The following is a 25,829-nucleotide window of genomic DNA, read 5'->3' on the forward strand; positions in this document are numbered from 1 at the left end:
GGTACACCGCCATTTTTAGGTGTACATAATAACAGGCCAGTTCATTAGGGAAAAATCATGGCCAAAGCTTAACTGAAAGTGAAAAGTGCCACACCCGCCCTCACCCCCACCTCCTGATTGGCTGGTTGATCTGTGACGTCACACGGACACTCCATTAGGTACACCACCCTTTTCAGGTGTACCTCATAACTTTATGCATTTTTTGTACGTGTCAAGAATGTGTATTTGACTACTTGCTCTTTATTTTGGGGGACACCAACACATATTACACAACATAAAACACATACACATATAAAGCAGTTAACCAAATGTCAGATTTTTGTTTTCATGCCCAAAAAAACTAACAAAACACCAGACAAGTTTTAACAGGTTTTAATGTTAATTAAAATAATAATAATAATATAAGTACATTTCAAACCAGCAATCTAATGTGAAATTGTAGTAGATATTGCGTGACAAAAAAAAAAAAGCACAGTATACACTTTGATTTCTTTATTTTTTGTTTCTTTGTGAAAGTGCGAAAGTTTGTACAAGTCATCTTGTGTATACGTGAACAGCAAAAAGCTATCAACTCATTTACCAGTAAATACAATTAAATCAAAGTATGAAAGTGGGGATTAAATGAGGTGTAATTGAATTTATGATCAAGTATAGATGAGAATGCAGAAACTTTTACGTCCTTGCTTCTCAGAATTCGTGTTGATTTTCACAGAAGACTAATGCAAAAAAATACATTTAGTAGACATGCTCGTGAATGAAACGCGCTTCTCGCCAACAACGAGACGATGAACAAATGATATTAGAGGAATGAGGAAAAACAACAATTAAATGTTTTACTATAAAAGGAGCAATGAAAACAAATTCTCCAGTATGCATTCTCAAGTGTACGGCAAGACTTGATTTATGAAAGAACATTTTCCTTCATGTGGAGCAACTGAAGGGTTTTTCTTTTGTGTGTGATGTCATATGTACCACAAGGTATCTTTTGCAAGCGAAAGCTTTACCACAAATTAGGCAACCAAATGCTTTTTCTCTCGTGTGCGTTCTCATGTGTATGGCTCGATATATTTCACGAGAGAAAGTTTTGCCACAAGTAGAGCAACCAAATGTTTTTCCACTTGTGTGGGTTTTCATGTGTTTTACCAATTTTGACTTTTGAGGGAAGGTTTTTTCACAAACTGAGCAACAAAAAGGTTTGAAATCTGTATGATTTGTCATATGCAATGACATTTGGTCCTTTCGGGAGTATGTTTTTCCACAAATTGAGCAACGAAAAGGTTTTTCTCCCGTGTGTGATCTCATGTGGTTTATGACGTTTGCCTTCCGAGTGAAGGTTTTAGCACAAATTACGCAACAAAACGGTTTTTCTCCAGTGTGACTTCTCATGTGTACTCGGAGGCTTAATTTGCGGGCGAATGTTTTACCACAAGTTGCACACGCAAAGTTTTTTTCTTTACTATGTACAATCATGTGTTTGGCCATGTCTGCCTTTTGCGAGCACGCTTTCCCGCAAACTGAGCAACAATAAGGTTTTTCTCCTGTGTGTGTTCGCATGTGCGATACCATGTGGGACCGATGAGTGAATGTTTTACCGCAAACAGAGCAACAATGTGGTTTTACTCCCGTATGGGTTTTCATGTGTAATGACACATAATCCTTCCGGGAAAACATTTTCCCACAAACTCCGCAGGAGAAGGGCTTTTCTCCTGTGTGTGTTTGCATGTGGTTTTCCATATTTGCCTTCCGTGAGAATCTTCTACCGCAAGTTGAACAACAAAAAGGTTTTTCTTCTGCGTTTCCAGTAGGAAGTCGTTTTTCAGCAATGCTTTCAACGCAACTTTCCGTTTCGTTCGACGTTTGTGAAGTTTCTTTATTGCTGAGAATTGTCACCTCCTGAGAGCATTTTGATTTTGTGTGGTCACCTTCACAGTCTGTGCCGCTCAACAAAGATCCCTCCGGGTCATTGTTGTTTGAAAGCCAAGTTAAAAGGCCGTCTGATACCGGTCCTCCATCGTGGTCTCCATGATGAAGCGCTGACCCTTCGGGTGTTTCTTCGTCCTCATCTTCGCTTTTCACAATGACAGCAAGAAGTGGCAACATACTCATGTCAACCTCCTCCCCTTCCTCCTTAACAGGACTGGACAGTGTATCCTTGCCTTCCTCTTTCATTTGGAGGCCCTCTTGCTCCAAACTGGCGCTCACGAGTCCACAAATACACTGTTGGACGCCTGCAAGACACAAGCCAGTCAGTTATGTTCCTCCAAGACACACACCAGTCAGACATGTTCCTATAAGACTGCAATACAGTTGACAATTTGTTTTTTCTAACAAAACAAGTATCCCTTCTCTGAGTGATGCCTTCTCTACCTTTCGGATAAAATAATGCAATCCCAGTAATCATTTAAAAGTATTTAAAAGTAATCAAGTTACGTTACATCAAACGTTGGGGGTGAAACAAATCCTCAAGCCGCCACCAACATCATTACATCGGCATTCTGAAATATTTATTTTAAAAAGTTTAGGAAGAAGGAGGAAAAAAAGAGACCAGTGGCCATACCTCCGATATGATTCTGGCCAACAGCTTCCGAATGTTTTTGATGCCACTTGCACGACGCCATTTTTTCTGCAGAAGAATTTGAACATGAGTCGCAAACGCATCAACTACTTCAACGCTGGTGATGTTTTCCAGTGGATTTCACACCTGATCGCCGTCGTTCTTTTCCTCTATTTTTTTTTCTTGTATGGCCACGTTGTAGTCACACTAACTTCCGCCTTTTTCTTCTTTGATGGTGTCGTTGTGGTAGTGTAACCAATAGAAGAAGAAAAGTCGGGTTAGGGTTAGCCGTTTACTATATCCAATAATTCAAAATTTTGAATGGACTGAAGTGCAGAATCGCCTCAACACTGTAATAATCATTAATAATCATTATATTTAATAATAATTAGTAATTAGTGAAAAAGATGGCAGGCCTGCGCTCGCCTGCATGTTAACTTACCTCAAAGCTACCACCGAAGAAGAAGTCGGAGCGGCTTCAGACAACGCAAAATCGACGCGACTTTAAACCAGGTGAAATCGAGACTTTGAAAACATCAATAAAGTGGTTGCGGGAGCGACTAATGTCACATTCGGACTATTCAACAGAATAATGGCGTCGTACGAGGAGAGCGAACTAGAACGTAAACAACACGAAGCTAATGGCAAGAATCACATCGCGATGCACATCCAAGGTCAGGTTACTCGTCTTCTACTTTTTGCATTTTCAATCAACAATAAAAAAAAAAACACACACGATCCTGTGATTAGAGCAATATCAATAAATGCAAGTGGATACGCCTATTTGCAGTCCATCCATCTTTAAAAGACGATATTGTTTACATAAGCAATCTGTTCCAACAATTTGAAGAACACACATCCAAAGAGCCACAGTAATTTTAGCATATTTTTTGAAAATGAAATAAAAGCTGCTCACCTTCTATTTCTCCGTAGCAAATGGCACGAGCAGCCAACGGCCAAACTGTGTCTGTCTCTTTGCTTGGGCCAATATATCTGAAAGTTTGCTGCTCCATCCAGGCGTCCAACAATTGATCGATCATCAGGATGGGAGATCGAGTTTGGACCAAGAGGGTTCACAGGTCCCGCATGTTAAACAAGAAGAGGAGGAGACTGACGTCAGCAAGTTGCCACTGACTGTCGTTATTGTGAAGGGTGAAGACGACAAAGACGAACCGGCCGAGCGGTCACGGCTTCATCGTAGCAGTCCAAGTGGAAGACCCCCACCGGAAGACCTCTTAGCTCCACTTTCGGGCAGCGGCGACACAGAAGAACCTTTGAGGAGCTGCTCAGACTGTCAAAATGACAACAAAGAGTGCTGTGAAAAGGAAACAACTCTGGGCAACGTTTGTGTTAAACGTTCCGCTAAGAAACAACACGCCAAGACGCCCGCAGGAGAAAAACCTTTTAGTTGCCCATTTTGTGGTAAAACGTTTGCTCGAAAGGAGCATGTGCAGGCACACGTGAGAATACACACTGGAGAGAAACCCTTCAGCTGCTCGACCTGTGGTAAAGCATTCCCTCATAAGGAAACCATGATTGCACACCTGAGATCACACACGGGAGAAAATCCCTTTGGTTGTTCAATTTGCGGTAAAACGTATTCTCGTAAGACACACGTGGAATCACACATGAGAACACACACGGGAGAAAAACCCTTCCCTTGCTCAGTTTGTGGTAAAATGTTCTCGCAAAAGCCAAACATGGTTAAACACATGAGAATACACACGGGAGAAAGGCCATTTGGTTGCTTATTTTGCGATAAAGCGTTCCTTCATAAGTCGCACGTAGAGTCGCACATGAAAATACACACGGGAGAAAAACCCTTTCGTTGTTCAGTTTGTGAGCAAACATTCTCCCAGAAGCAAAATCTGGTGTCACACATGAGAACGCACACAGGAGAAAAGCCTTATAGTTGCTCAGTTTGTGGGGAAAGCTACGCTCAGAGTAAGACTTTGACTGCACACATGATGCGGAGACACAACAAAGACGGGGAAATGTGCAGGAATCCCCCGCAATAGCGCCGCACAAATGAATTTGCCCGAGTTTCCAGTATGTAAACGAATATTTGGAGCGATACTACATTGTCCTAAAGCAGTGCTTCTCAAATAGTGGGGCGCGCCCCCCTTGGGGGGCGCGATGCTATTCCTGGGGGAGCGCGTGTGACCCTGGGGAACAGGCTTTTTTTTTGGCAGTACTAGAATAAAGTGTAATTGCGCGTTTACTACAGCAGGGGACAATGGCGCTCTCATTGTTACTTCTGTGACGTTTGCGACAGTGCAACATTTTACGACTTACAAGACAAGTTAGGATAGTCACGGTGGGGAGGGGGGGCGCGAATAGTTTTCTTCTTGCTAGGGGGGGGCGTAACAGAAAATAATTGAGAAGCACTGTCCTAAAGGTTAGACACATGTTTCCTCAATTTGGAAGTTTTATATTGATTTTTAAATGTTTTTCTTAATTTGGGGGGAAAAAATCCGCGATGTAGTGAAGCCGCGACAAACGAAACGCGAAGTAGTGAGGGATCACTGTATTACGCGCCCATCCGGTCAACAAAATAGTTCAGTACTCGAAAAAACTCGAGCTGCAGCGGCAGCACTGAACACTCAGTGAAGACTCATTATTTAGCAACATGAAAAAAGGCGGGACGAGACTGGCGTCACTATTTTGGATATCTTTTTGCCCGCGGGATCTTTAAAATAAAAGTGTCCTAATACGGCAAGTAATTGGTTCATTGCAAGTATTTACAATAAAAGGCATTAAAGCGAATTGAGTCCCCCGTCAGTTATTTTCATCACAGAGTTATTCTACGTATGAGGACATTGTAACGTAAAATCCCGTACAGTAGTTCACGGTGATGCTTTAACTTTGAAAGGCATAACTTTCTCACTTCCGCGGTGCTTCCGCTGTTAGCGTCGCAAGCTTGGTGAAGCGTTGAACAACGCTGGCGGAGAAAAAGCGGATCAATTGGTACGCGGAGGTCGACTGCGATTGTAGCGCGACGCCGAACGTCGAGTCGGTAAGGAAACGGACACGTTGGCCGGCCGGCCGGCCGCGCGCTCCTTGCTGCGCGTTTGCGCCAAAATCAAAGCTCCTTTGGCACCGCAGTGTCAGCTCGCCACCTCCTCCTTTGTTCGTTACACACAATGCGCATTTTCGTCAAAAATGTTTGTGTACGCAAGTCACCCTCCATCACACATGCGCCTGACACACGTTAGCATCCTTAGCTTTCTAATATTCTCGTGGCCGCTGAGGGGAAGAACAAAAACATGTTCAGCCTCGGTTGTATGCTTACCAGTAGCACATTCCGAACCTCGGTGTGCGTGCGGGGGGGGGGGGGGGGGGGGGGGCGGTCGTGACGTAATTTGTAGTCTAAAACGTCTTGAATGGCGCAGGGAATTGACGTTGCTGCACGTTTAGTAATTGTACACTAATGCATCAAAGTATCAACGGTGGTGGATTGGCCCAAGTATTTGTATATTGGGTCTTTTAAACATGTATATATATATACACACATACACACTCTGGTTTGGGTGGGAGTGGTTTAGGTGTGCTTTTATTCAGGTTTTCCATGCAAAGCGTGTTGTGGTTCTAGACTGGGTTTGGTTAGTGTCTATGCACGAAACACTCTTGAGCTGCAGCACTCACTGAAATCAAAGTCCGGTTTAGTTTAAGCTGGCCCAAGTGTTCCTGGCTAACAATGTTTTTGAACTGGACTGAATCTGGTATTGATGCAGGCAGGATTTGGAACTCAACATGGTTTGAAACAGGGGCAGAGTACAAAGAAATAAAATAGGCGGATGCAAGTTCTTTTTTTTTTTTGTCTTCAGGTTGGACCGAAGCTGGAACTCGGTCTTTCCCTCCAGGAGTTCGGCTGCACCCCCCCCAGTGTGAATGCTTCAGGGGCGACTCTAATTCCTGGTGTTGCTCCTCCCCCTCCTTCCCCCTCCCCATCCCTCCAGTGACCCCATCCCCCACCCCCCACCCAGGTGGATGAATGAAGACCCCCTTCAAGAGCCCAGAGGCCCCGCGGCCCCGAGCGGACGGAGGTGAGTGTCCGCCATCCTGCCGCGAGTGTCTCCGAGTTCCCCACTGAGCAAACCGGCGTAACTTTGTACTGCAGGACATTCTGGTGTGTCAGTCAACATGATGAAGCGGAAGAATCTTCACAAGTAAGCCCAAAATAAAAATCACAAAGACGCCAAAGAGGTTCTGAAATGTCTCCTCTTCTCTGACAGGAAACATAAGAGCGACGTGGGGCCCAGCAGAACTTTGTCCCCAGTCAAGACAAACATTGTGGGCTGCAGGATCCAGCACATTTGGAAGGAAGGCAGTAAGTCGTCCCAGTGGAAGGGGACAGTTCTGGACCAGGTCCCCGTCAACCCGTCCCTCTACCTGATCAAGTACGACGGCTTCGACTGCATCTACGGCCTGGAACTGCACAGCGATCAGCGCGTCATCGGACTCCAGGTGCTGCCCGACCGAGTGGGTAAGGTGGTGCCGACCTGACCAACCAAGCAAAATGTCTGTGAGCTAGAAATTGCCATCAGCAGAGGTTCCGTGTCAAACGCCGTTTGACTTTTTTCGGGCAGTCACCCTGGGCCTTTGTGTACAAGGAAGGCCAAGTAACCACAACGTCCAACTATTAATATGTATAATACTATCTATTAATATAGAGCAACTCCAAACTAAAAACAAAGTGACTGAGCGATGATTTAACTTTTGTGGCGGTCACCATTTACCTTCAGCGCCGGCTCGTGTGACGGACGCGCTGCTGGCCGACGCCATGATCGGCAAGGCGGTGGAGCACATGTTCGAGACGGAGGACGGGCCCAAGGAGGAGTGGCGGGGGATGGTGCTGGCCCGCGCGCCCATCATGACGTCTTGGTTCTTCATCACCTACGAGAAGGACCCCGTGCTCTACATGTACCAGCTGCTGGATGACTACAAAGAGGGAGATCTGCGCATCATGCCCGACGCCAGTGAGTCCGACCTGAACCAGAATCTTGAATAAGATCAGCTCATAAATATATATATATATATATATTTCTTTTATGGAGGATTAGCTGGAAAGCTCCAAATTGAAAATGGAATTTATTTTCCCTTGTTGGTTCCGCAGGCGAAAGCGCGCCATCGGACCGCGAGCCGGGCGAGGTGGTGGACAGTCTGGTGGGCAAGCAGGTGGAGTACGCCAAAGAGGACGGAGGCAAGCGTTCGGGGATGGTCATCCATCAGGTGGAGGCCAAGCCCTCCGTCTACTTCATCAAGTTTGACGATGACTTCCACATCTATGTCTATGACTTGGTCAAGACCACTTAAGGCCTGCCTGGCCCTTCAAAAGACCACCGCCGACACCCCTCTTAAGACACACGGACACGCTCGTTGTTCTTTTCAGAACATGCCAGTCACTGTAAGCCCGCCCCCTTGGATGACGCAACCCAGGTTGTCAGCAAAGCTTGAGTGGACCTCTCCGGACTGTTACCATTATCAGCTATGATTCAAGTTGGAGTCAAACTTAATGGGAAATCATCATTAGCAAGCTAACCGGATGCCGTTGATGACATCACATTTAAGGCTCTCTCTGGACTTGAAGCGCCATTAGCTAGCACTGAAGTTGTTTTCCAAATTCATGGTAATTTGTTGGCGAGCTAATTGGGCACCATCTTATTTCAAATCCGTCTGCATCGGTAGCATCTTCAGCCTGTGTCGCTAGCACCCAAGTTCCAGTTGATGTTCATGGAAACGCATCGTTAGCAACATTGAATGATCTGAGGATCTCCGGACTGCTAGCTCCATTAGTATCGTTAGCTAGCACTCGTGTTGTTACCCAAATTTATGATAATTTGTCCACAAGCTAATCGGACTCCACCGAGATGGCTTTTGGGATCCGTCTTGCCCGTTAGCGTCATTAGCTTGCGGGTCGATATCACTCAGTTAAAATTAAGCGAATTGGCCGCCATTGGTGACACAGAAGTTCAACGCCTGCGCCTCACAGTTCGGAGGGTGCGGGTTCGAGTCCACCTCCGGCCCTCCCTGTGTTCTAAAGAGCTCGCCTGACCACTAGCACCGTTAGCTTTCGCAACTCATGGTGACCCATCCATGGCGAGCTAACCGTAGATGGTTGACTGAACAATTTCTTGCTCGGCTGCTTGCACCGTTAGCTCACACAGCTTGCACTCCAGGTGTGGGCGAAACTCACGGAGCTTGTTTGCACGCTAATCAGATGGTGGGCAAAACATTGAGCGACCTCGGAATGGTCGGCACAACTTTCTGCACTCGACTTGCTGACCTTGTAGCATTCCAGAACATTCCCAGCAACACAACAACGTCACCTGGCCTTGATTTGATGAGTGGCTCTTCAGTGTGGTGTTTATGAACGTCATTCTGGAAACTTCAGTTTTGTTGTTGTTGTGCTTTAATCGTTTAACTGTTGGACAAGATAAAATCTCTCCGTTTGCTGTTCTTGGATGTCATTCTAGAATGTTTTGTTTTTGTGCTTTTACAATCATTTGACGTTCTGCGATCAGACCGCAGAACAAGATACTGCCGTTGAGTTGGTGATTGGTCTTCTAGAATGTGCTCGAGCTTGATGTTCTGAGCATGCTTTGGGTGGTCATTTTTGAATGTTTGACATTCTAGACATTCCAAGCACTGAAGAACAAGGTGAAAATAGATTGTCAAATGGTCTTCTCAGACATACTTTAGTTTGATTTTGGGGAATCATTCCTGGATGTTCCTCATGATGACTGGTCTTCTCCAATGTGGGTTTGATATTCTCACCAAGTCCTTTTGGTTGTAGGACTTTCTAGAACAACATTCTCTGATGTCTGAAAAGCAAGATGTGGATCTGGTGAAGTCTTCTACAGTGAGTGATGTCATATTGCTGCTTTTTGTACAAACAAAAATCAATTCTTTTGCTGCTGGACATTCTGAAACGTCGTTAGCTCCGTCTGAAGGACAAGATGTGATCTGGTGTTGATCAGGCTTTGAGAATATGCACTTGGTTCTTGGACCTCATGTTGTTTGAGAACATTTTTGTGCTTCTTATGCTGTAACAATCCAATCCTGCTATCGCATCAGCAAACTGGGAAAACTTCATTTCATCCTTGAACATTTCTTTGATTTCTTGTTGTGCTTCAACAATCCTTTTGGACCTTCTCGAACTTGCGAGGAGCAAGCTAATGTTTTCAACTGGAGTAGATGTTTAGTCTTGTTGCAGAGAATTGACTCAATTGCGTCACCATGAAAACAACTGCAGGGGTTGCTGGAACATGCGTGTTAAGGGTGCATGTGCCATGCGTGTCACATGATTTACGTACGTTGTATAAGTTGTTGCATGTTTGTATCTTTTGTGCCTTTTTATTTTATTCAATTGTCGGGGACTAAAAGTGGTAAGTTTGTTTTGGGCGTACTGTCCCTTTAAAAGTGTGCCAACGTCGTGTTCAAGCTGACTAAGGAGATGAAAATTATTAAAACAATTCTCTTTTTCAAACCTTAAGAGTCTTCATTGCCACCAGGTGATTGCAAGCACAAGTAAACAGGAAGTGGATAACACGTTTATAAAAAATAAAAAAAAGGAAGCAAATGTAAGTAAAATGTTTTTGGTACTATCAGGGAGAACCCTGATTTTAAAAAAAATGAAAAGAGAGGGTGACAATTTGTAAAAAAGATTCATGACTAGGTCAACCAGTAAGTGGATGACAAAATGGAATTAAAAAAAATGAGGATTGACAAAGTGAAGAACAAAAATGATCTTTATTGATCCCGAGGGCAGAAAAAGTTGTGCACTTTGAAGTGTTTTGCAAAATACTGAAGTTATCTTGAAATGTTTCACACTTCCTGGTAGGAATGGAAAACGGAAGCGACACAAGCACCTGAGTCCTGGCCAAAAGTCTTTGGAATGATACAGTCCACATGTCACAGTGCAGCTTTGCCATTTCAGTACCTTCTATATCGAAAGTCGGCCGTGGGTGTAAGGCGGCGGAGTCCGGTGTCATTTCACAACTTCTCCCACAAGGAGGCAGCAGAGTTGGGAATGATTCACTCCATTCCCAAAATCATAAATCAGAATTCTGATAAGTAGATCCAAGATAGATCCAAAAAAGCTCATGCAAAAAAGAAAAAGGGGGTGGGTGATTAGGAAATGAGGAGTGCTTTCAAACAAAGGTTTTAGGTCATTAAAAAACTAGAGGGAACGAGCAACTTTGGAGAGAGGGGTGGCTAAACTGGAACAAAGTCAGATGGCTTGTCAGCGCCTCTGCTGGCTGTAGACGGGGAATGCGAGCGTGACGTTGAGCGAGTCGTTGTGCTGCACCAGCGACGTGTGCTGGTAGTGCAGCACCAGCTCCTTCAGAGACGCGTACAGGTTGTACGGTTCGGCAAAGCCGAAGCCCGTACTCGTCTTGTTGATTACGCAGTGCTTCACTTCACCCTCCACCCTGGAAGCATGCAAACACACATCACCCTTGTTAAACTGTACATCCGCATACACTCATCACATAAAGGAGAATCATGCAATCTGCGCAACAAGCACACACAAACCGCGTAGATAAACACAATATTTTGTAACGCATACATGACAGAGCAGGCGTAGCATCCTGGCTTGCTGCTGTCTCGGACCAGGAAGGTTCCGTCCTTCTTGCCCCGTAGCAGCGACTCGGCTTGACCGCGGTTGATGTTGCCCAAACGCCAGAGACGCTCATCGTGGTGAGGGAGGTCCTCCTCATCCTCCACCGTGCTGTACTCGCTAGAGGCCGCCAACCACCACCGCAGACGGTTAGCGAGCAATTCAAATCGGAGAGGCGCGGATTCCTGATGTGACTTACTCCACTGTGGTCTCGTTCTTGAGTCCCAGCCACTCGTTTAGTTTCCTCTGCCGGACCCCCTTCTGTGTCAACCACCTGCATACATGTATAAGAAAAGACACACGCGGTTTAGCTTGAGCATCCATCGCATCGCATAGCATAGCAGCAGCATCCTCGGTTTTGGTGTCGGTGACCTACATGAGGTACAGGTCTCTGGTCTTGCGCAGCTGGATGAGGTCCGGCTTGATGCTGTTCATCTTCTTGTCGATCTCGCGGTAGTCGGCGGCCTGCTTCTTGAGGTCCACCTCCAGGTGGCGCTTGCTGTCCACGATCTCACTGATGCGGGAGCGTAACTTGTCGTAGTTCTCCATGATTCTGACGGGACGGCAGCAAGAGACAATGAAGAGCAGGTGGACACCACGGAACAGTTGCAAACCTACGTGCACGTTTTGAATAAATGAGCGGACACAAAGCATCGGACGCATGCAGCCGCTAGATTCGATCTGGGTCGCTCTTCCAACGGGTACCATCCCTCAGGAGCTCCGCTGGGGGGGGGTTGACCTGGCCAACAGTTTACCTCTGGATTTCTTTGTCGTTGCCCTCGCGGCGGAACTTGTCAATGTACTCCTTGCTGAAGCGATCCTGGGTCTGACACTGCTCCTCGAAGATCTTGATGGTCTCGTTGAAAGCCTCGATGGCGGTGCGCTTCATCTGAATCTCCTGCGAACGGCACGGCAGCGTCACGACCCAGACCGCCGCCAAACAGGAAGTCCCATTGGCGCACATGTTTGCGTTGCGAGTACCTGAGAAGTTCTGGTGTACTCCTCGTACAGTCTGTCGTACTCGCGGTTCTTCTCCTGGTACTGTAGGTGGTATTCGTGGAGCTTTTTGCCCACCGCCTCAATGCTGTCCTCCTTCACAACCTGGTCCTGAAAGAAGACACAAGAAGGACGTACGTCAAGACTTGTGACCGACTTGTGCCTTTGCACAGCACGTGTGGCAAATGTACCTGCTGGTGCTTGGAGACCGGGTAGAGCAACTTGACGTCCAGCTTGGGGTTGTATTGTGCCAGGGACTCGTGCCGGTAGTGATTGATGAGCTCCACCACCGAGCTGAACGTCAGTGGGTCCGAGAAGCCGTACTTGCCCTCGCGGTGGAAGATCTTGATCAGCTTGTTGTTACCTCCCTTCCTGCGCACGCACACACACACACACGCACGCCTCCAGTCAAACTACAGCTCATCACCTCAGCGGCGATGGTGATGACGTCGCTCACCTGAGCGTGAGCGTGTAATCTCCGTGCATCTTGGTGGAGGCGTCACGCACGAGGAAGGTGCCGTCGGCTGTGTCTCGCAGCTTCTCGTTCACTTCCTCCCTGAAAAGGGAGGCGGCGGAATGACGGTGGAATGGCGGCAAGACTTTTTGGAGTGTATGTGCGCGTGGACATGCCTTACCTGGATATGTCGCCCCAGTACCACTCGGCATCATGTAGCGCCATGCTGTTGTTGAAGGTGCACGCCGTGGCGGACGCTGGGGCCGGGGTGGAGGGTTTGGCAGGTTTGGGAGGTAGAGCTGAAACAAAGAAAGGAGAAATGACGGCCAAGGTGTTTTGTGGCAGTGAGCCAAAGCAATTTATCCAAGGCAGCGTTTTGTCTTGATCACAAAACACAAATATCTGAGGAACACTGCATATCAACAATCACATATTAAGAATTTCAAACCCAAGAAAGGTGGAAATGAGTGCCCCAGAATATCCTGCTCTGATCTTTGCTCCCGGTGGACCAGGTAGCCCCCTACCTGGACCGTTCATGTTGATGTAACATAGTATCAAGTTGTGCCCCCCGCAAGCCTCCCGGTGCTCCATGCGTGTGCGCCTTCAGCAAACTTGCACCCCCACCGCCGCTGGTGCCGTTTTTGGCGGCGACCGTCCGCACGCTTTGGTCACGCGTTCCCGTCTGCCACTTCCAGTCGGCGCGACCGAGGCGGCCGAAAGGAGAGAGGCTTGGAGATGTGTGACGTCACCGCTCGGGCTTCACCAATCGCCGGGTAGCGGTCATATCGCCACGGCAACATCAGTCCCCCTTCGCTAACCTCCCATCGCTGCTGCCTCCCGTTGAAGCGATGATGTAACCGTTGTAGAAGCAGCCAATTATAAGCTTGCTATTACACGGCGCCACTCTAGCTTCCTGCTGACTGATGGGTGGATTGAGAAGTGAAATCAGACTGTTAGACTGCCAGACTGACACCTGTCAATCACATGACTGACATAACAGCGCATCTATGATCCCAAGGGCTCTGAGTGACGCTTTCAGCTGAGCAATAAGTTCATAAGTACGTACATTGGAGTGTTTGCAAGTTAGCGTGTTACCTGGAGCAGCCTGGTTCACGTTGAGCTCGCTGGTGATCAGAACTTCAAGAACCTGGATCAGAGGGTCTGAACCTGACTCACACCTGATAGGACAATAAGAAAAGACAAATGTGATTATTTTGTCAAAATAAACCCAGCAGAAAAATACCAAAACATTTATAGTCGTATGCAACAATTTTAGAAAACCTTAAAACAAACACTTGAACCCCCAAACACTGAACTGAAAGCCAGAACTCATTCAGAGCAAAAGTGTGTGTGTGTGTGTGTGTGTGTGTGTAGACTAACCCTGCAGCGGTCTGTCTGAAAAGTAGCGGACCAAAAATCTCAGCGAGGCCTCGGACGCTAAGCTGATTGCGGGCAGCGTGCACGCAGAGTCTCGCCAGGTGTCGCACCACGCTGAGCAAGGTCAGGCCGTATTGGGCGGGGCATGTGGGAGAACTGGCCACGCCCAGCAGCACCCGGGCGCACGCCTCGGGGTCTCGGACTTCTGCGGGTGGAAAACACCAGCAGGGTGAGCGTACGGGCTGACACATGACAAGAACCACATCATCAAAAAAGACAAATCTAAAGGTCCCAAAGTTACAAAAATAAATAAATAAACTAGCTATACAAGTGAAGGACCATTTACCAAAACAAAAAAGTCTACACCTTATAAACCTCATCAACGGAAAGAGTCAAAAAGGAAGTAAAGTTCAGACCTTGCACGGCGTGGATCATGTCAGCCTGCAGCAAAGACGGCACAACGGGCCCAGGAAGCTCCTGCAGGAAGCGGACCACGCCTTCACACAGGGATGACACCTCCATTTGCTCCAAGTCTGACAAGTAAAAAAGCCCCAAGGTTACCAAAGGGAAGCCCAGCGGCGTCCAAGCTCCCGACCGGCGCTCGCACGACGTTCTCACCGGCTTCGGCCAATTGCCTCGTGTCCAAACTTCCGGCGCTGACACCGCGGTATATGCCAGGATTGTCCACGCCTGCACACGAGAACACACTCTCATTTGTTTCAACATTCACTCCTCTCTTCCGGTCCAATGACTTCACATTTCACCACTTAAAAAACATTTGAGGAGGTCAGTTTACAAGCGGTTCAAATCTCATTGTATCGTATTATGTATGAATAATGTAAGAATAATTGTAGCTATTATTGTTTCAAGTGTGAATTGATTTTAATCGCAAAATAATTCATTGCGATCGCATGTTTCCCACCATCATGGAATGTTCCTTGCGTACCTTTACTCTCGATGGCTTCCATCAGTCTGCCGAGGAGGGGCGGGGCCGTATCGGGCGGTCCAAAGTGTTCCGGAAGATCAGGCAGTGTGACGCCTGCGAGCGGACACCCAAACATGAGTCAGTGCGGACGGATGGCATCGCCTCCAACGCTCGCTCACTCACGCACCCTCGGACTCTGAGTCTGTTCTCATTGACGCGGCCGACGGTGGCCTGGGTGGTCGGGGCTTGGGCGTGGGGGGTGACATCCTTTTCCTGCCCACAAATTCCACGTAGGTGCCCGGGAAATCGCCCTTTACCTGCGTTCGACATCAATGATTAATATTGATCAATTGAATTAAAACGGAACATTTGAAGTATAGGCAGTATAGGTTCTTCAACACAGCAGTAGCAACAAACCGCACTGAGCTCCACGGAGAAAGGAACAAACTCATGGCAAGAGGAGACCAAAGGGACTACTGGTGAGTTCACACCTGTGTGGTTTCGTTGAAGCCGGGCAGCCATCCGATCTCTGAGGGTCGCTCCTCAGCGCCCGCACCGCAGCCGAGCGCCAACAGCGCCCCCTTGCTGACCAGCAGCATGTCGCCCACGTGCAGGTCAATGTCCTCCTCGCGCTCTTTCTTGTAGTCGTACAGTGCACGGTACTGAAAGCCCTCCGACGCCATGTTGGCAGCGGGTGGCTATGGCTTGGCGACTGGAGAAACAATTTGGTGTGTAGTCCCTGACTGCAAATATAAAAATAGTTTTTGCCTGAGGAAGAGTTTAGCGCGGAGAACGACGTGGGAGAAAATATGGCGTCTCCCCCGTCTCCATGTCCGCTAGTGTCGCGTCATCCGTTAAGTGCCAGATGGCGAGCTACGCCTCCGTTCATGAACAGGAGTCTCAACTGAGGTGGAGGAGACATCGGGCGACAGCAGCTACACCTGTGACAAGAGAGGAAATCAGTAAATGGCAGAGGTGTAATGTGGGCTTGGACACGGCCCATGTTTTTAGGCTGATGCCAATGGTGATACTTGATGGACTAAAATTTGCATTGCCTTATATTCTTAAAGTTAAAGCATTTTGGAAGACGAACACACAATGTGTCATAATTTATAACGGTCCAGTTTGCAGCATCTTCAAAATAGATAAAAATACAATTGTACAAATGCATCATGTAATGTCACCATTTATTTTAATTTTGAATACAGGGTTGTAAATCACCAGATGACATTTTCAGGATAGTTCTCTCCCTACTGTAACACACTTGACTTGGCTGACAAACTGATCATTTGAATCAAGTGTGTTCAAGTAGGAATGCACCTAAAATAGGCTGTATAGGACCGCCTTTAGAAGCAATAAAATTTGCTGATTTCTTATACCTCAGTTATACCTGCCGTTCCGATTCTCTGTATTATATTTAATAGACTATTTCGATTGTTGGCTAAAAAGGCGTAATGTACGATCAAGAAAAAAAAACGTAAGGAGTTGAGCTACAAAAATCATTTAAATTTTTTATTTCACTACAGATTTACTTGTAATTATGCCACTTGTTATCACTATCGCTATTCTGGTCGTAGTGTGACGTCACTTGTCAGCTGACCTACTTTGACGTGCACTTCATCGAACAAATGATTTACTTTTTCTGACTGCTACACGTCAAGCACTTCAGCGAGTGTGAGTTCAATTAACATTTTGTAAGAAAACGACGCAAAAGTGCAACAAGGGACGAGAACGAACACTAAATGGGGAAACAGGAAACCACAATGCGTGCCTCTGTTAGCTTAGCCTGTTAGCTACTACCACTGTTCTCCTCACCTTTTAGTGCGCCAGCGAACGAGGAGCAGAACACAAATTCGACTTCATGACACGACGACGAACGTTGAACACATCAGAAAGTGATCCAAACGATGGAAAATAATCAGCAACTCTGTTTATTTGCACTTAAAAATTGCTCGCTCGTGGTCGTCCCCACTAAATTTGGTAGACAGCTAGTAGACTAGTCAAGTAAATGCAAGTACGAACCACATCCGGCTGGGACTATCACAATGCACCTACGATCTAACGTAAACGAAATATGTGTGAAAACGTTCCACGTTGCATGCATTCAACAAACATATTACACAGGCAACTTTCAAAATCAGTCATTATGAAATACGCCAACATCTATTATTTATCAACAATTTGTTGCGTATTCGTTCCATTTTTAACGACGAATGTGCCTTGCGTGACGTCACACCAGCTGTGGGAGGCTGGGCTCTACGTCACTTCCGCTAACCCAGATTTCTCGAGTCAAGTTTGAGGCTGCGTAGCAACAAAGGAACGCGTGGGAGATGTCACAAAGACACTACGATCATGAGACAATGCTGCAAGACTCCTTTCCTTGAACAAAATGTACTTTTGAATAAACCTTTATTTACACATACACAAGTGAAAAATATTACGATAAAATGAATTCATGTGAATACTTCTGAAAATGTCCGAATGAGCCACCGTGGCGATGAACGGCTCGCTACAAGCTAAAGATTTCTCCGAGCTTGTGCACACACAGCCTGATGCTGCCCGACAGCTGCAGATGCTTCTTCAGGAAGTGGCCCACCTGTTCCGAGTAGGCCACGTCGCAGAACACCCAGATCTCAGCCCGCTCACGCTGGATGTTGGCGTTGCACGTGGGCAAGCCGGCATGCCGGGCGGCACTACTCAGAGCCCGCCACATCTGCGGGAGGGAGTGAGATGTAAGATTTGTAGAAATCCACGTGAATACATGGAAAGCATGTTTGGTATCGGTTGAAATTAAAATAATCCCTCGTGAGGGGGGGGGGGGGGGGGGGTAGTATGACTTTGTTTTTCTAGAATCCCTCTGACACGCTGATATCACACTTGGCTGCCATGATTGTACCTGTTCGATGTCTCGTGTGGCTCCGCAGTTGTGACGACTGATGACCCACTTGGACCTCTGACGCGGGTGGAGCGCATGCACGGACACGGTGCATCGGAAGCGCTTCGAGAGCGAAGGCGACACCTGATGCACGTCTTTAGAAGTCAACACACTCCAGGACCGTTTGACTGCCGCTGCAGCGATGGACACACTCTTGTCAGCAGACGGCAAGTTTGCGGTTCCGCAGACTCCTTCGTTTAAAGCCTCTTGGCGACACTTTACACGTGCCGCATTGATGACGGGGGCACGTTTGGCCGGTCTGATGGGCAGGGGGCATTGAGCTGACGAGTGCAAGAACCACGGGGTGAAGACAGAAGGAGGACGGCAGGGGAAAGGTTCCAGGAGCTTTTCTGTGGTTGCAATCAAATCATTCAGCCCATCAGAACCTTTGAGACGATGGTGAAGAATCTCATCCTGCATCATCTCGCCTCATCTTCATCACGTTCATGCTGAAACATCAAAATGTTTAAATGTAAAGCTTGCAGGGACAGGCCGTTCTTTTGGTACATGGGACTTTAGTAAGGAGTTTATTCACCACTTAATACCACCATTATAACGTGCCAATTATAGAAACTGTCAGTACACAATGTAACAAATGATGCATCACAAATATCGTATAGAACCGCTTAGAAAAATGAGTGTAATATATTCGAATTTTAAATACAATGATGATAAGGCTATGTAGCTAAACTTAAAAGACCCAGTTAAGTGTACCTGTGGATGGTAGCCGATTAAAGTTTACAAGCTAAACGTCGAATAGACATGATCAGTACGCGAACGGCAGAAGCTGACCACCGTAGCTAACAGTTAAATACGGGCAGACATTTAACCGGATTAACCGAATGGTTTAGAAATGTAAACAATTAAAATTCAAGTACATACATACGTTCACATCGGCCATTGTGAAATTGACTGTTGCTAGCTCGCAAAGATCTCGGATCGTCTCGCGATACTTTAATTAAATCAAATGATATTTGTAGTCTTAAAAGATTGTTATTCTTGTTATCTTGCTATTTTAAGGTTTAGTTGAATGAATAAATATATATTTGGAATGAATGTCAGCTTCACGCTTGGGGAGGTGTAGGGTCCAATAGGAGCCGCATTCTGCAATACTTACACCTGATTTATATGATCAGGATCCTTTTAGATTTCTACTAAGCTTGCTGATCATTTAAATTAGGTGTTGCAGCACTGAGATAAATGTCAATTTGGTGAACAAAGACGCAGAGACTGATGGGTTAGGTCAACAGGACATTTTATTATTTGATAGCTTTGTGGTCTTGAATGACAGTAATATAGTTGCTGACTTGATGAGCAGCGCTGTATCTAAAACTCACAGCTGGACTACTTAAAGCAAATGGTACTTTTCTTTTAGGCATCCTCTTCTTGTTCCAAACAGAAAAAAAGCACAAACGTGGCAACATGTGATGAGATGTGATCAAATGGGCAGGGATTTAAAAACCAAATAAATTAAAACAAATTGCAGGGGAAAGGATCAGAATATGGCACATTTGGTCCACCTTGGAAGTTTTATTATGTCTTAAAAACATTTCAGAAACAGAAAAGAAAGAAGTAATATCTTATTTGCACGTGTAGCACAGCGTTAACGACAGCAGAGTGGAAACACATTTGTGGTGGGTTTGAGAATAGGGCGAGGGGGCGCTAACTTTAACTCGGGAACAGGATTCAGCCAATCGCTTTTTTTCTCCTCGGTACAGTAATGAGGGTGTGGAGAGGAACTGGGCGACCAACGGGGACGGCGCCGAACATTCACAGGAAGTAGTCGGGAGTGCGTCTGGTCACGTGGGGCTCGCCACGGCGAGGGGCCGGGTCAAACTGAAGGCTGGGAAGGAAGCGACAAAGATGCGTTACTGACTGATCAAAAGGGTTGGTTGATTGACTGCCAGACCAGCGGCGTCACGTGACGGACTTACAAAGAGTACTTGAGGGTGTCGTCCAGTTCCATGATGGCCGCCTGGTTCCCGCAGCGGTAGCAGTAGTTTGGCGCGCTGAAGATGGTCACCACGTTCTTGTCGTGACCCCAGTTGTAGCCCTGCACGCACAACACAAACTTAGCACGCAACATAGGCCACACTTGGTTGTCTAGCAACAGAGGCACTTGAGCGCTCACAGCGCTCCGTCGCCATGGAAACTGCACTTCAAGTGAACACGCAGGCACGAAAATAGCGGTTTCATGCGAGGTGGGAGGGTTACCTCCATGACCAGCTGATGGGCGCGTGACACCAGCGTCAGGCCGTTAGCGTGGTTGAAGGTTTCCGAGATGTCCTGGCCGAAGGTGTAGCCTGCACCTCTGGGTGAGATGCCCCAGCCGCCGCGGTCGTCGGGGTCCGACCACAGCAGGTCACACATGGGGCCCTGCGAACGAGGGCGAATCCATTACAAACACCAATTCATTTCTGACATTCACATCGATTTGGACAGCAAGCCCACCTCATGAGGGACCTCCTGCAGGCGGTCCAGAGCTCGTATGTGGTCCAGGGTGTCTATGGAGGGCGACAAGCCTCCATGGAGACAGAAGATCTAGAGAGGGGCGGGGGGGGGGGGGGAGAGAACAACCATGAAGTCCCTTGAGATGCAGGAGATGGAAGGCCAATGGCCACGCCCACCTGTCCGTCGACCAGCGCGGTGAGCGGCAGGTAGTCAAACAGGTCTGTGAAGTACTTCCACACATTGGCGTTGCCGTACTTCCTCAGGCACTCATCATAGAAGCCGTACACTTGCGTGATCTGCCGGGACTCGTGGTTCCCTCGCAGGATGGTGATCCGCTCCTGGAAACGCACCTGAGCGCACCACATACACACCCTACTTAGACTCGAGCGCACAATTACGCAAGCGGTATAAACTCTTCAAGTGAACTGTATTTAATTATTTACCTCTCTCAATTTGTACTCGTCGCACAAACATGACTTTCTTTGTGCCACCGGCAATAATCAATTTCCCCACTTTTCACAAATCACCAGGCAAAAACCAAACTCAACAATGTTAAATATTTTGCCACCTTCAACGTAACCTATAACCTTTACAACTCTTTTTTTTTTTTCCCTTTTCTTTAAAGGGAAGCAGAAAGCAATGCTTGCACAAGTGTGCGCGCACACACTCCAGAGGATGTGGGTGTGCTCAGAGTTACGCAATCACATTCAGGTGCATGTTAAATGGGACACACGGCACACATTCCATCATTAAAATTGCTTCTGTACAATTTAATCTATGAAGGCAAAGTCTGGTGACGGACCTTTAGCGTCACAAGCAGTGTGACCGTCTCCACCGAGTAGTAGCCTCTGTCCACGTAGTCGCCCATGAATAGGTAGTTGGTGTCAGGGGACTTGCCGCCGATCTTAAAGAGTTCCATCAGGTCGTGGAACTGGCCGTGCACGTCGCCGCACACAGTCACCGGGCATCGCACCTGAAGGCGGCGCACACGCCGGTCAATTAAGTCAAGTTCACATTTCGTGCCAGCATGTATACTGATTGGCTACAAAGGTAAACCTAATGCATCCCAGAAGTCTCACCTCCTGGACGTTGGACTCCTTGGTCAAGATCTCCTTGGCCTGAAGAAAAAAAAAAAAAAAGTCAAACCACGCGGCACGTTGTACGAAAAAAGAGAAGTGTGTGCTGTAAAGTACTAAATAGACGGGCCGCCATGTGAGTGGTCATGCGATCTCCAAACCGCACACAAATGCTGTGCAACTGTTCTGTTGGAACTTTTCTATGACCTTTCTTGTAATTTCACAAATTGTTATCTGTTAAATGTTATTTGCTGTGAAAAGTACCATGATTGCATCGAGAACAGTTTTTTTTCCTGGGGGGGAATGAAAGTGTACAGTAGACACACACACATATATATATATATAAATACATATATGTATGTATGTATGCGTGTGTGTGCGTGCGTGTATATGACTATATACACACACACACATATCAAAGTCAGCTTTATTGTCAATCTCTTCACATGTCAAGACACACAAAGAAACCGAAATTACACGATAGACATACAAGCAAGCGACACAATATAAAAACAAGAAGGCACAAACAATAAATAATAAGAGTGATGGATAAATAATAAATAAACAGATAACACAATAAGGCAACGTGTTAACAGGAATAACGTGAGCACCTGAAAATAAACGAATGTAACGAGGATGTATTAATTCAGCAACACTTGTCGCACCATTGCCATTATACACGACACTTCACATTTCAACGAATCTAGTCTGACGATTGTTTGTACCATCTTAACGTTCATTTTGTGAATCTATAGAAGCCGTAGTAACGTTTAAAGAGCCTTGTCAGCTTCATGCAATAAAACAGATGATCGATAAAGGCAGGGCGCGGTACGCAGCACCAAAATGTACTCACACAGACCCACGGTGTTTGTAATGGTTACATTTTAGACCAGACACACACACACATACAACAGATTTAAAACACATATAAAACATTTGCTTTGTCAGGGCGTATAAGCGTAATGCGACGAGCAGTAAACCCGGCTCCGTCTACAGAGTGGGGAGAAGGGAAATCATGCCAATTTGAGAGCCTTTGATATCCCGAGGTTACAATTAATCAGAGAACCGACAGTTAACCTTCATTTTTAAAGCAAAAAGTCTGTGAACATGTTCGACTACGATTAGGAGTCGAGAACTGATCGGAGCACTGCGAAAATTAGCCGCGAGTATCCGAGGCACTCCAGAAATTAGACAGAGCCAATTCCGCAATGTAGGCCAAACGCGAGGCTGGCGGAATGTTAAACTGAAACTGACGGAATGCTCCGGCCAATCTTACCTTCTCACAGAGTGACCTCACTTGGTTTTCCGAAAGCTGCTTGCACTCGTTTAGCTGTTCGATCCATTGGTCCAACTCCTTTGTAAAAGATTTGTCTTCCATGACAGCCGCAGTAGCTCCGCTAAACTAGCCGCGTTAGCTACCTTGAAAAAAAGAGGCCTGTTTCGACGCTAGCTGCGTTAGCGTTTAGCTCACCGTATTGTTAACCTGACCCAGTCCCGCCAAACCCGTCACAAATTCAACGATTCTACCGACAGCTAACGAGCCGTTCGGTCAAAACTGATCATGATAAACTACCGAGGATGAATTACAGAAGGACTGAGATGGATTTAATCGGCCGGGGGTTGTGAAGAGGTCAGAAAGTCCCCGTTGCGGCAGACCGGAGCGGCAGAAGACAGCGGCTAGCCGATGTGCTAAAAAGGCTAGCTACAATAACATCCGGGCTTTTCAGCAGCAGCCGCTGAAGGCGTACAAGCGACATCGCGTGGAGGGACGGTGAATTGCATGGCCTCGCGTATTTTATGACGTCAATTATGACGTCTCCCAGTGATTGAAAGCGATACAAAAAAAAGACTGAAAGCAATACTTCAGTGAAAGTGCAAATATCTTAATAGAAAATGCATTCGGTCGAATTTATAATCACCTTAATTAAAGTTATTTGCTCATATTGAATGAATTGAACTAAAGTATTAGTATTAAATTACGGTAAAGATTTCTCCAAACAAGCATTAATCAACCAGCTGATTTAACTGGGTATGTACATCCGACTGCAAAGACATAATTTTGCAAACAGCAAAATTTAAAAAGAAAAAAAATAAAGAAAAATGTGCATAAAAAGAATGACTTGGTCCCACCGGAACTGGATGGGCGGTGCTTAAAACGAAGCACACGCTCTTTACACTCGGTGAAAAGACTGTGCGTAAAGAAAGACGTTTTCCAGTGTGTCTTTCACCTTATTGATGATTTATGCATGTAGAAGATATCCAGGACTGCGAAGGGGGCAACGCGATTTCCAAACATGGCACATTTAACGGAAAACCCCGCAGACAAGGAACGGTGCGTTGTTGCTTCAGCAAGCTAAGCTAAAGCTAATTGTGTTAGACTCGACATAACTTTAACGCTTTCAAATGATTATATCAAAATTGCACGCGTGTCGCTGAATTAATTTCACTAACGTTCTTATAGAGTCAGTCAATCAGCTGTCACGCGAGATTGTAAAGGTCGAATTGAATTAGCGTTGCAATGAAATTTGTACCTACTTATTTCCCGTACACAGTCTAGCATGACGTGGTCAAGAAGCTCCCTATAAAAATTATATTATGAGCTACTCTACGAATTCAAACGCAGTGAAGTAAACTATAAATTATTTTCCATTAATTCTATCCGAGCAAGCGGGATAAAGTTATCCGTTACATAGAATGACCTCGCTGGAGATTTGGGTTGGATGTCTTGGATGTTGACAAAAATGGCTTCCCACCACTAATATTTAATCCACACTTATGTCATTTTTGTTCTATTTAGTGTTTAACGGGTTGGAATGCATTTTGTGTATTTTTCCCAGATTCATCTGCGTTTATCCCATCTACATCAATAGTAAAAAAACTCTGGCTGAAGGACGACGAATCCCTGCTGTGAAGGTGACCGACTTACCATTCATACATTGAAAATGAGCTAACATCTCAAAAGTGTCCTAGTTCATTGTATGTAGCAAAATCGACGTTTGTATGCAGGCAGTGGAGAACCCTTCGTGTACAGAGATCCGTGATGTGCTGACAGCCGCCGGCGTGAATGTCCTGGTCGAGGTGATAACTTGGCTGGACCTCCGTCTTGTGTTCTTTGAACAGGAAGTCCCATGTTGGTTGTTAATTCTTTTGTCGTTTGGTGTCCAGAACAAAATGCATCCCAGAGAGTGGAACCGCGACGTACAATTTAAAGGGCGAGTCAGAGTTCAGTTGAAGCAAGCGGACGGCAGCTTGTGTCACAATAAGTTCTCCTCACGTAAGTGGGCCATACGAGTAGTGTGTATCAACATGGATATGAGCGGCACTAATCGCAACCAAAATCAGGTTTAGAAACAGAATCCTGAAGCTAGCATGGACATTACGGCTAACAAAGACACGTGTTCGATGTTTGTGGTTGTTTCAGGTAAAGATGTAATGTTGTACGTCTCCGAGATGATCCCCAAGCTGAAGAGTCGCACGCAGAAGGGCGGCGGAGCCGAGAGCAGCTCACAGCAGAGTGATGGTGGGAAAAAGACCAAGAAGAAGAAGAAGTGAAGCCTCTTCACCTTTTTATTCTTTAGGTCTATTTTGAGTGTCGAAAGGCGTTGATGCTCTCCTTTTCTTTCTTTTTTTTTGGAAACTTTTACGTGGCCTGCAAAAGCATTCCATCCTGCCTCAGAACTTTGGTTTAGTTTAAAAGAGAAGACGTGAGACTGTCTTCAGATTTTTGATGAGAGGAAAAGATGAATGTTTATGTGGCTCAGTTTTAAAATGATGAAAATACAAAGTCTTCACAAGCTGCCTGAATGCATTGCTTGCAACATGTGTACATCACTTGCACAAAACATTGCAACTTTAAGGGCTATTCCCACTTTGGAACCATTTTGTCTGGACCATGGAAACTATTCAAAACCAGAATATCCAAACCCTCATCCAGAACCCCATTTAAAACAGAAGAGTTAAACCACGCCCAGATTCAAAACCAGAAGTCAGGGAAACAACTAAAAAAATCAATTAACTCTGAATCATGCCTCAACATACGATTGCTTAAACATCCGAATTTTTTAACATACGATGTGAAATTTGATTAAATATTTGACTCAACATCCGAAGTAATTCCCAAGATACGACGTCATCATAGTTAGCCCGCTAGACGGCGCCACGTCAGAATGACGTCAGTTAGCGTCCCACGAAGGCTAACGCAAATGGTGGTGGTGAAAAAAGGAAGATTATTTCCTTACAATTAAAAAAAAAAAAATAGAAAACATGAGCGCAAAGTGCATGTGAGTGATTTTGCGAAACATGGCCGTAAAAGCGTGTCAACAATGATGTATTTATAAGACTACCCCAGGACAGTAAAAATGCTTTCATTTCATTTAAGAAAGTGGATTGTGTCGGTCTTTGTGGAATGTTTACACTCGTTCCTACGGCAACCGTGACA

The 25,829-nt window shown here is 46.1% G+C and overlaps 7 protein-coding genes and 1 long non-coding RNA gene across 9 annotated transcripts; 4 read left to right on the top strand and 4 right to left on the bottom strand.

Annotated features, from left to right (window-relative positions):
• Positions 1 to 220: 220 nt before the first annotated feature.
• LOC133154439 (gastrula zinc finger protein XlCGF57.1-like) lies at positions 221 to 3,860 on the bottom strand. The gene is made up of 4 exons (XM_061279185.1): positions 3,728 to 3,860; positions 3,471 to 3,558; positions 2,558 to 2,623; positions 221 to 2,228 (listed from the first exon to the last, which is right to left on the bottom strand). Exons 3-4 carry the CDS (start codon positions 2,616 to 2,618, stop codon positions 922 to 924), a joined length of 1,368 nt encoding a protein of 455 aa, XP_061135169.1. The 5' UTR covers positions 2,619 to 2,623; positions 3,471 to 3,558; positions 3,728 to 3,860; the 3' UTR covers positions 221 to 921.
• Positions 2,812 to 6,727, top strand: LOC133154464 (gastrula zinc finger protein XlCGF8.2DB-like). 2 transcript variants are annotated; one of them, XM_061279225.1, is made up of 5 exons: positions 2,812 to 3,067; positions 3,143 to 3,228; positions 3,572 to 5,570; positions 6,382 to 6,600; positions 6,675 to 6,727. In XM_061279225.1, exons 2-3 carry the CDS (start codon positions 3,147 to 3,149, stop codon positions 4,570 to 4,572), a joined length of 1,083 nt encoding a protein of 360 aa, XP_061135209.1. In that variant the 5' UTR covers positions 2,812 to 3,067; positions 3,143 to 3,146; the 3' UTR covers positions 4,573 to 5,570; positions 6,382 to 6,600; positions 6,675 to 6,727. The 2 variants fall into 2 exon arrangements, with proteins under 2 accessions (XP_061135209.1, XP_061135208.1); XM_061279224.1 differs by having other exon boundaries at positions 2,813 to 3,228.
• On the top strand, positions 6,503 to 10,043 carry spinb (spindlin b). The gene is made up of 5 exons (XM_061279265.1): positions 6,503 to 6,600; positions 6,675 to 6,723; positions 6,790 to 7,040; positions 7,300 to 7,533; positions 7,671 to 10,043. The coding sequence occupies exons 1-5, from the start codon at positions 6,549 to 6,551 to the stop codon at positions 7,868 to 7,870; spliced, it is 786 nt and encodes a 261-aa protein (XP_061135249.1). The 5' UTR covers positions 6,503 to 6,548; the 3' UTR covers positions 7,871 to 10,043.
• A 244-nt stretch (positions 10,044 to 10,287) lies between these two features.
• Positions 10,288 to 16,955, bottom strand: LOC133154404 (phosphatidylinositol 3-kinase regulatory subunit alpha-like). Its single transcript, XM_061279103.1, has 17 exons — positions 16,745 to 16,955; positions 15,421 to 15,870; positions 15,117 to 15,246; positions 14,951 to 15,043; positions 14,623 to 14,694; positions 14,421 to 14,537; positions 14,008 to 14,209; positions 13,723 to 13,805; positions 12,809 to 12,926; positions 12,631 to 12,729; positions 12,365 to 12,545; positions 12,159 to 12,284; positions 11,933 to 12,075; positions 11,554 to 11,730; positions 11,377 to 11,451; positions 11,127 to 11,297; positions 10,288 to 10,989 (listed from the first exon to the last, which is right to left on the bottom strand). Exons 2-17 carry the CDS (start codon positions 15,610 to 15,612, stop codon positions 10,800 to 10,802), a joined length of 2,169 nt encoding a protein of 722 aa, XP_061135087.1. The 5' UTR covers positions 15,613 to 15,870; positions 16,745 to 16,955; the 3' UTR covers positions 10,288 to 10,799.
• Positions 16,488 to 17,994, top strand: LOC133154516 (uncharacterized). The gene is made up of 3 exons (XR_009714478.1): positions 16,488 to 16,603; positions 17,478 to 17,661; positions 17,854 to 17,994. It is a non-coding gene; the product is annotated as an uncharacterized LOC133154516 (long non-coding RNA).
• Positions 17,322 to 18,287, bottom strand: zgc:101664 (uncharacterized protein LOC450064 homolog). Its single transcript, XM_061279275.1, has 2 exons — positions 17,826 to 18,287; positions 17,322 to 17,642 (listed from the first exon to the last, which is right to left on the bottom strand). The coding sequence occupies exons 1-2, from the start codon at positions 18,285 to 18,287 to the stop codon at positions 17,439 to 17,441; spliced, it is 666 nt and encodes a 221-aa protein (XP_061135259.1). The 3' UTR covers positions 17,322 to 17,438.
• An 815-nt stretch (positions 18,288 to 19,102) lies between these two features.
• Positions 19,103 to 23,103, bottom strand: LOC133154481 (serine/threonine-protein phosphatase 2A catalytic subunit beta isoform). Its single transcript, XM_061279250.1, has 8 exons — positions 22,668 to 23,103; positions 21,395 to 21,433; positions 21,118 to 21,288; positions 20,492 to 20,665; positions 20,316 to 20,405; positions 20,079 to 20,240; positions 19,799 to 19,917; positions 19,103 to 19,707 (listed from the first exon to the last, which is right to left on the bottom strand). Exons 1-8 carry the CDS (start codon positions 22,767 to 22,769, stop codon positions 19,635 to 19,637), a joined length of 930 nt encoding a protein of 309 aa, XP_061135234.1. The 5' UTR covers positions 22,770 to 23,103; the 3' UTR covers positions 19,103 to 19,634.
• A 411-nt stretch (positions 23,104 to 23,514) lies between these two features.
• On the top strand, positions 23,515 to 25,185 carry srp19 (signal recognition particle 19). Its single transcript, XM_061279288.1, has 5 exons — positions 23,515 to 23,723; positions 24,229 to 24,304; positions 24,398 to 24,469; positions 24,557 to 24,665; positions 24,813 to 25,185. Exons 1-5 carry the CDS (start codon positions 23,686 to 23,688, stop codon positions 24,941 to 24,943), a joined length of 426 nt encoding a protein of 141 aa, XP_061135272.1. The 5' UTR covers positions 23,515 to 23,685; the 3' UTR covers positions 24,944 to 25,185.
• The last annotated feature ends 644 nt before the right edge of the window (positions 25,186 to 25,829 follow it).

Source organism: Syngnathus typhle, linkage group LG5 (genome assembly GCF_033458585.1).
Source record: "Syngnathus typhle isolate RoL2023-S1 ecotype Sweden linkage group LG5, RoL_Styp_1.0, whole genome shotgun sequence".
In the NCBI taxonomy this organism is placed as follows: Eukaryota; Metazoa; Chordata; class Actinopteri; order Syngnathiformes; family Syngnathidae; genus Syngnathus; species Syngnathus typhle.

What these genes read in the sequence shown, in the direction of transcription:
- srp19 (XM_061279288.1), top strand. Translation starts at nt 23,686, where the DNA reads ATGGCACATTTAACGGAAAACCCCGCAGACAAGGAACG. An exon ending in GACGAATCCCTGCTGTGAAG is followed by an intron (nt 24,305 to 24,397) that starts GTGACCGACTTA and finishes GTTTGTATGCAG; the next exon opens with GCAGTGGAGAACCCTTCGTG. An exon ending in TCACAATAAGTTCTCCTCAC is followed by an intron (nt 24,666 to 24,812) that starts GTAAGTGGGCCA and finishes TGGTTGTTTCAG; the next exon opens with GTAAAGATGTAATGTTGTAC.
- LOC133154439 (XM_061279185.1), bottom strand. Translation starts at nt 2,618, where the DNA reads ATGGCGTCGTGCAAGTGGCATCAAAAACATTCGGAAGCTGTTGGCCAG. An exon ending in TGGCCAGAATCATATCGGAG is followed by an intron (nt 2,229 to 2,557) that starts GTATGGCCACTG and finishes TGTGTCTTGCAG; the next exon opens with GCGTCCAACAGTGTATTTGT.
- LOC133154464 (XM_061279225.1), top strand. Translation starts at nt 3,147, where the DNA reads ATGGCGTCGTACGAGGAGAGCGAACTAGAACGTAAACAACACGAAGCT. An exon ending in CATCGCGATGCACATCCAAG is followed by an intron (nt 3,229 to 3,571) that starts GTCAGGTTACTC and finishes TGCTCCATCCAG; the next exon opens with GCGTCCAACAATTGATCGAT.
- LOC133154404 (XM_061279103.1), bottom strand. Translation starts at nt 15,612, where the DNA reads ATGGCGTCGGAGGGCTTTCAGTACCGTGCACTGTACGACTACAAGAAA. An exon ending in CGGTCTCCAAGCACCAGCAG is followed by an intron (nt 12,285 to 12,364) that starts GTACATTTGCCA and finishes GTCTTCTTTCAG; the next exon opens with GACCAGGTTGTGAAGGAGGA. An exon ending in AGTACACCAGAACTTCTCAG is followed by an intron (nt 12,076 to 12,158) that starts GTACTCGCAACG and finishes TGCCGTTCGCAG; the next exon opens with GAGATTCAGATGAAGCGCAC.
- LOC133154481 (XM_061279250.1), bottom strand. Translation starts at nt 22,769, where the DNA reads ATGGAAGACAAATCTTTTACAAAGGAGTTGGACCAATGGATCGAACAG. An exon ending in CACTGCTTGTGACGCTAAAG is followed by an intron (nt 20,666 to 21,117) that starts GTCCGTCACCAG and finishes TGGTGCGCTCAG; the next exon opens with GTGCGTTTCCAGGAGCGGAT. An exon ending in CCGCGCTGGTCGACGGACAG is followed by an intron (nt 20,406 to 20,491) that starts GTGGGCGTGGCC and finishes GCCCCTCTCTAG; the next exon opens with ATCTTCTGTCTCCATGGAGG.
- zgc:101664 (XM_061279275.1), bottom strand. Translation starts at nt 18,287, where the DNA reads ATGATGCAGGATGAGATTCTTCACCATCGTCTCAAAGGTTCTGATGGG. An exon ending in CCACACGAGACATCGAACAG is followed by an intron (nt 17,643 to 17,825) that starts GTACAATCATGG and finishes TCCCTCCCGCAG; the next exon opens with ATGTGGCGGGCTCTGAGTAG.
- spinb (XM_061279265.1), top strand. Translation starts at nt 6,549, where the DNA reads ATGAAGACCCCCTTCAAGAGCCCAGAGGCCCCGCGGCCCCGAGCGGAC. An exon ending in AAGCGGAAGAATCTTCACAA is followed by an intron (nt 6,724 to 6,789) that starts GTAAGCCCAAAA and finishes CTTCTCTGACAG; the next exon opens with GAAACATAAGAGCGACGTGG. An exon ending in GCGCATCATGCCCGACGCCA is followed by an intron (nt 7,534 to 7,670) that starts GTGAGTCCGACC and finishes TTGGTTCCGCAG; the next exon opens with GCGAAAGCGCGCCATCGGAC.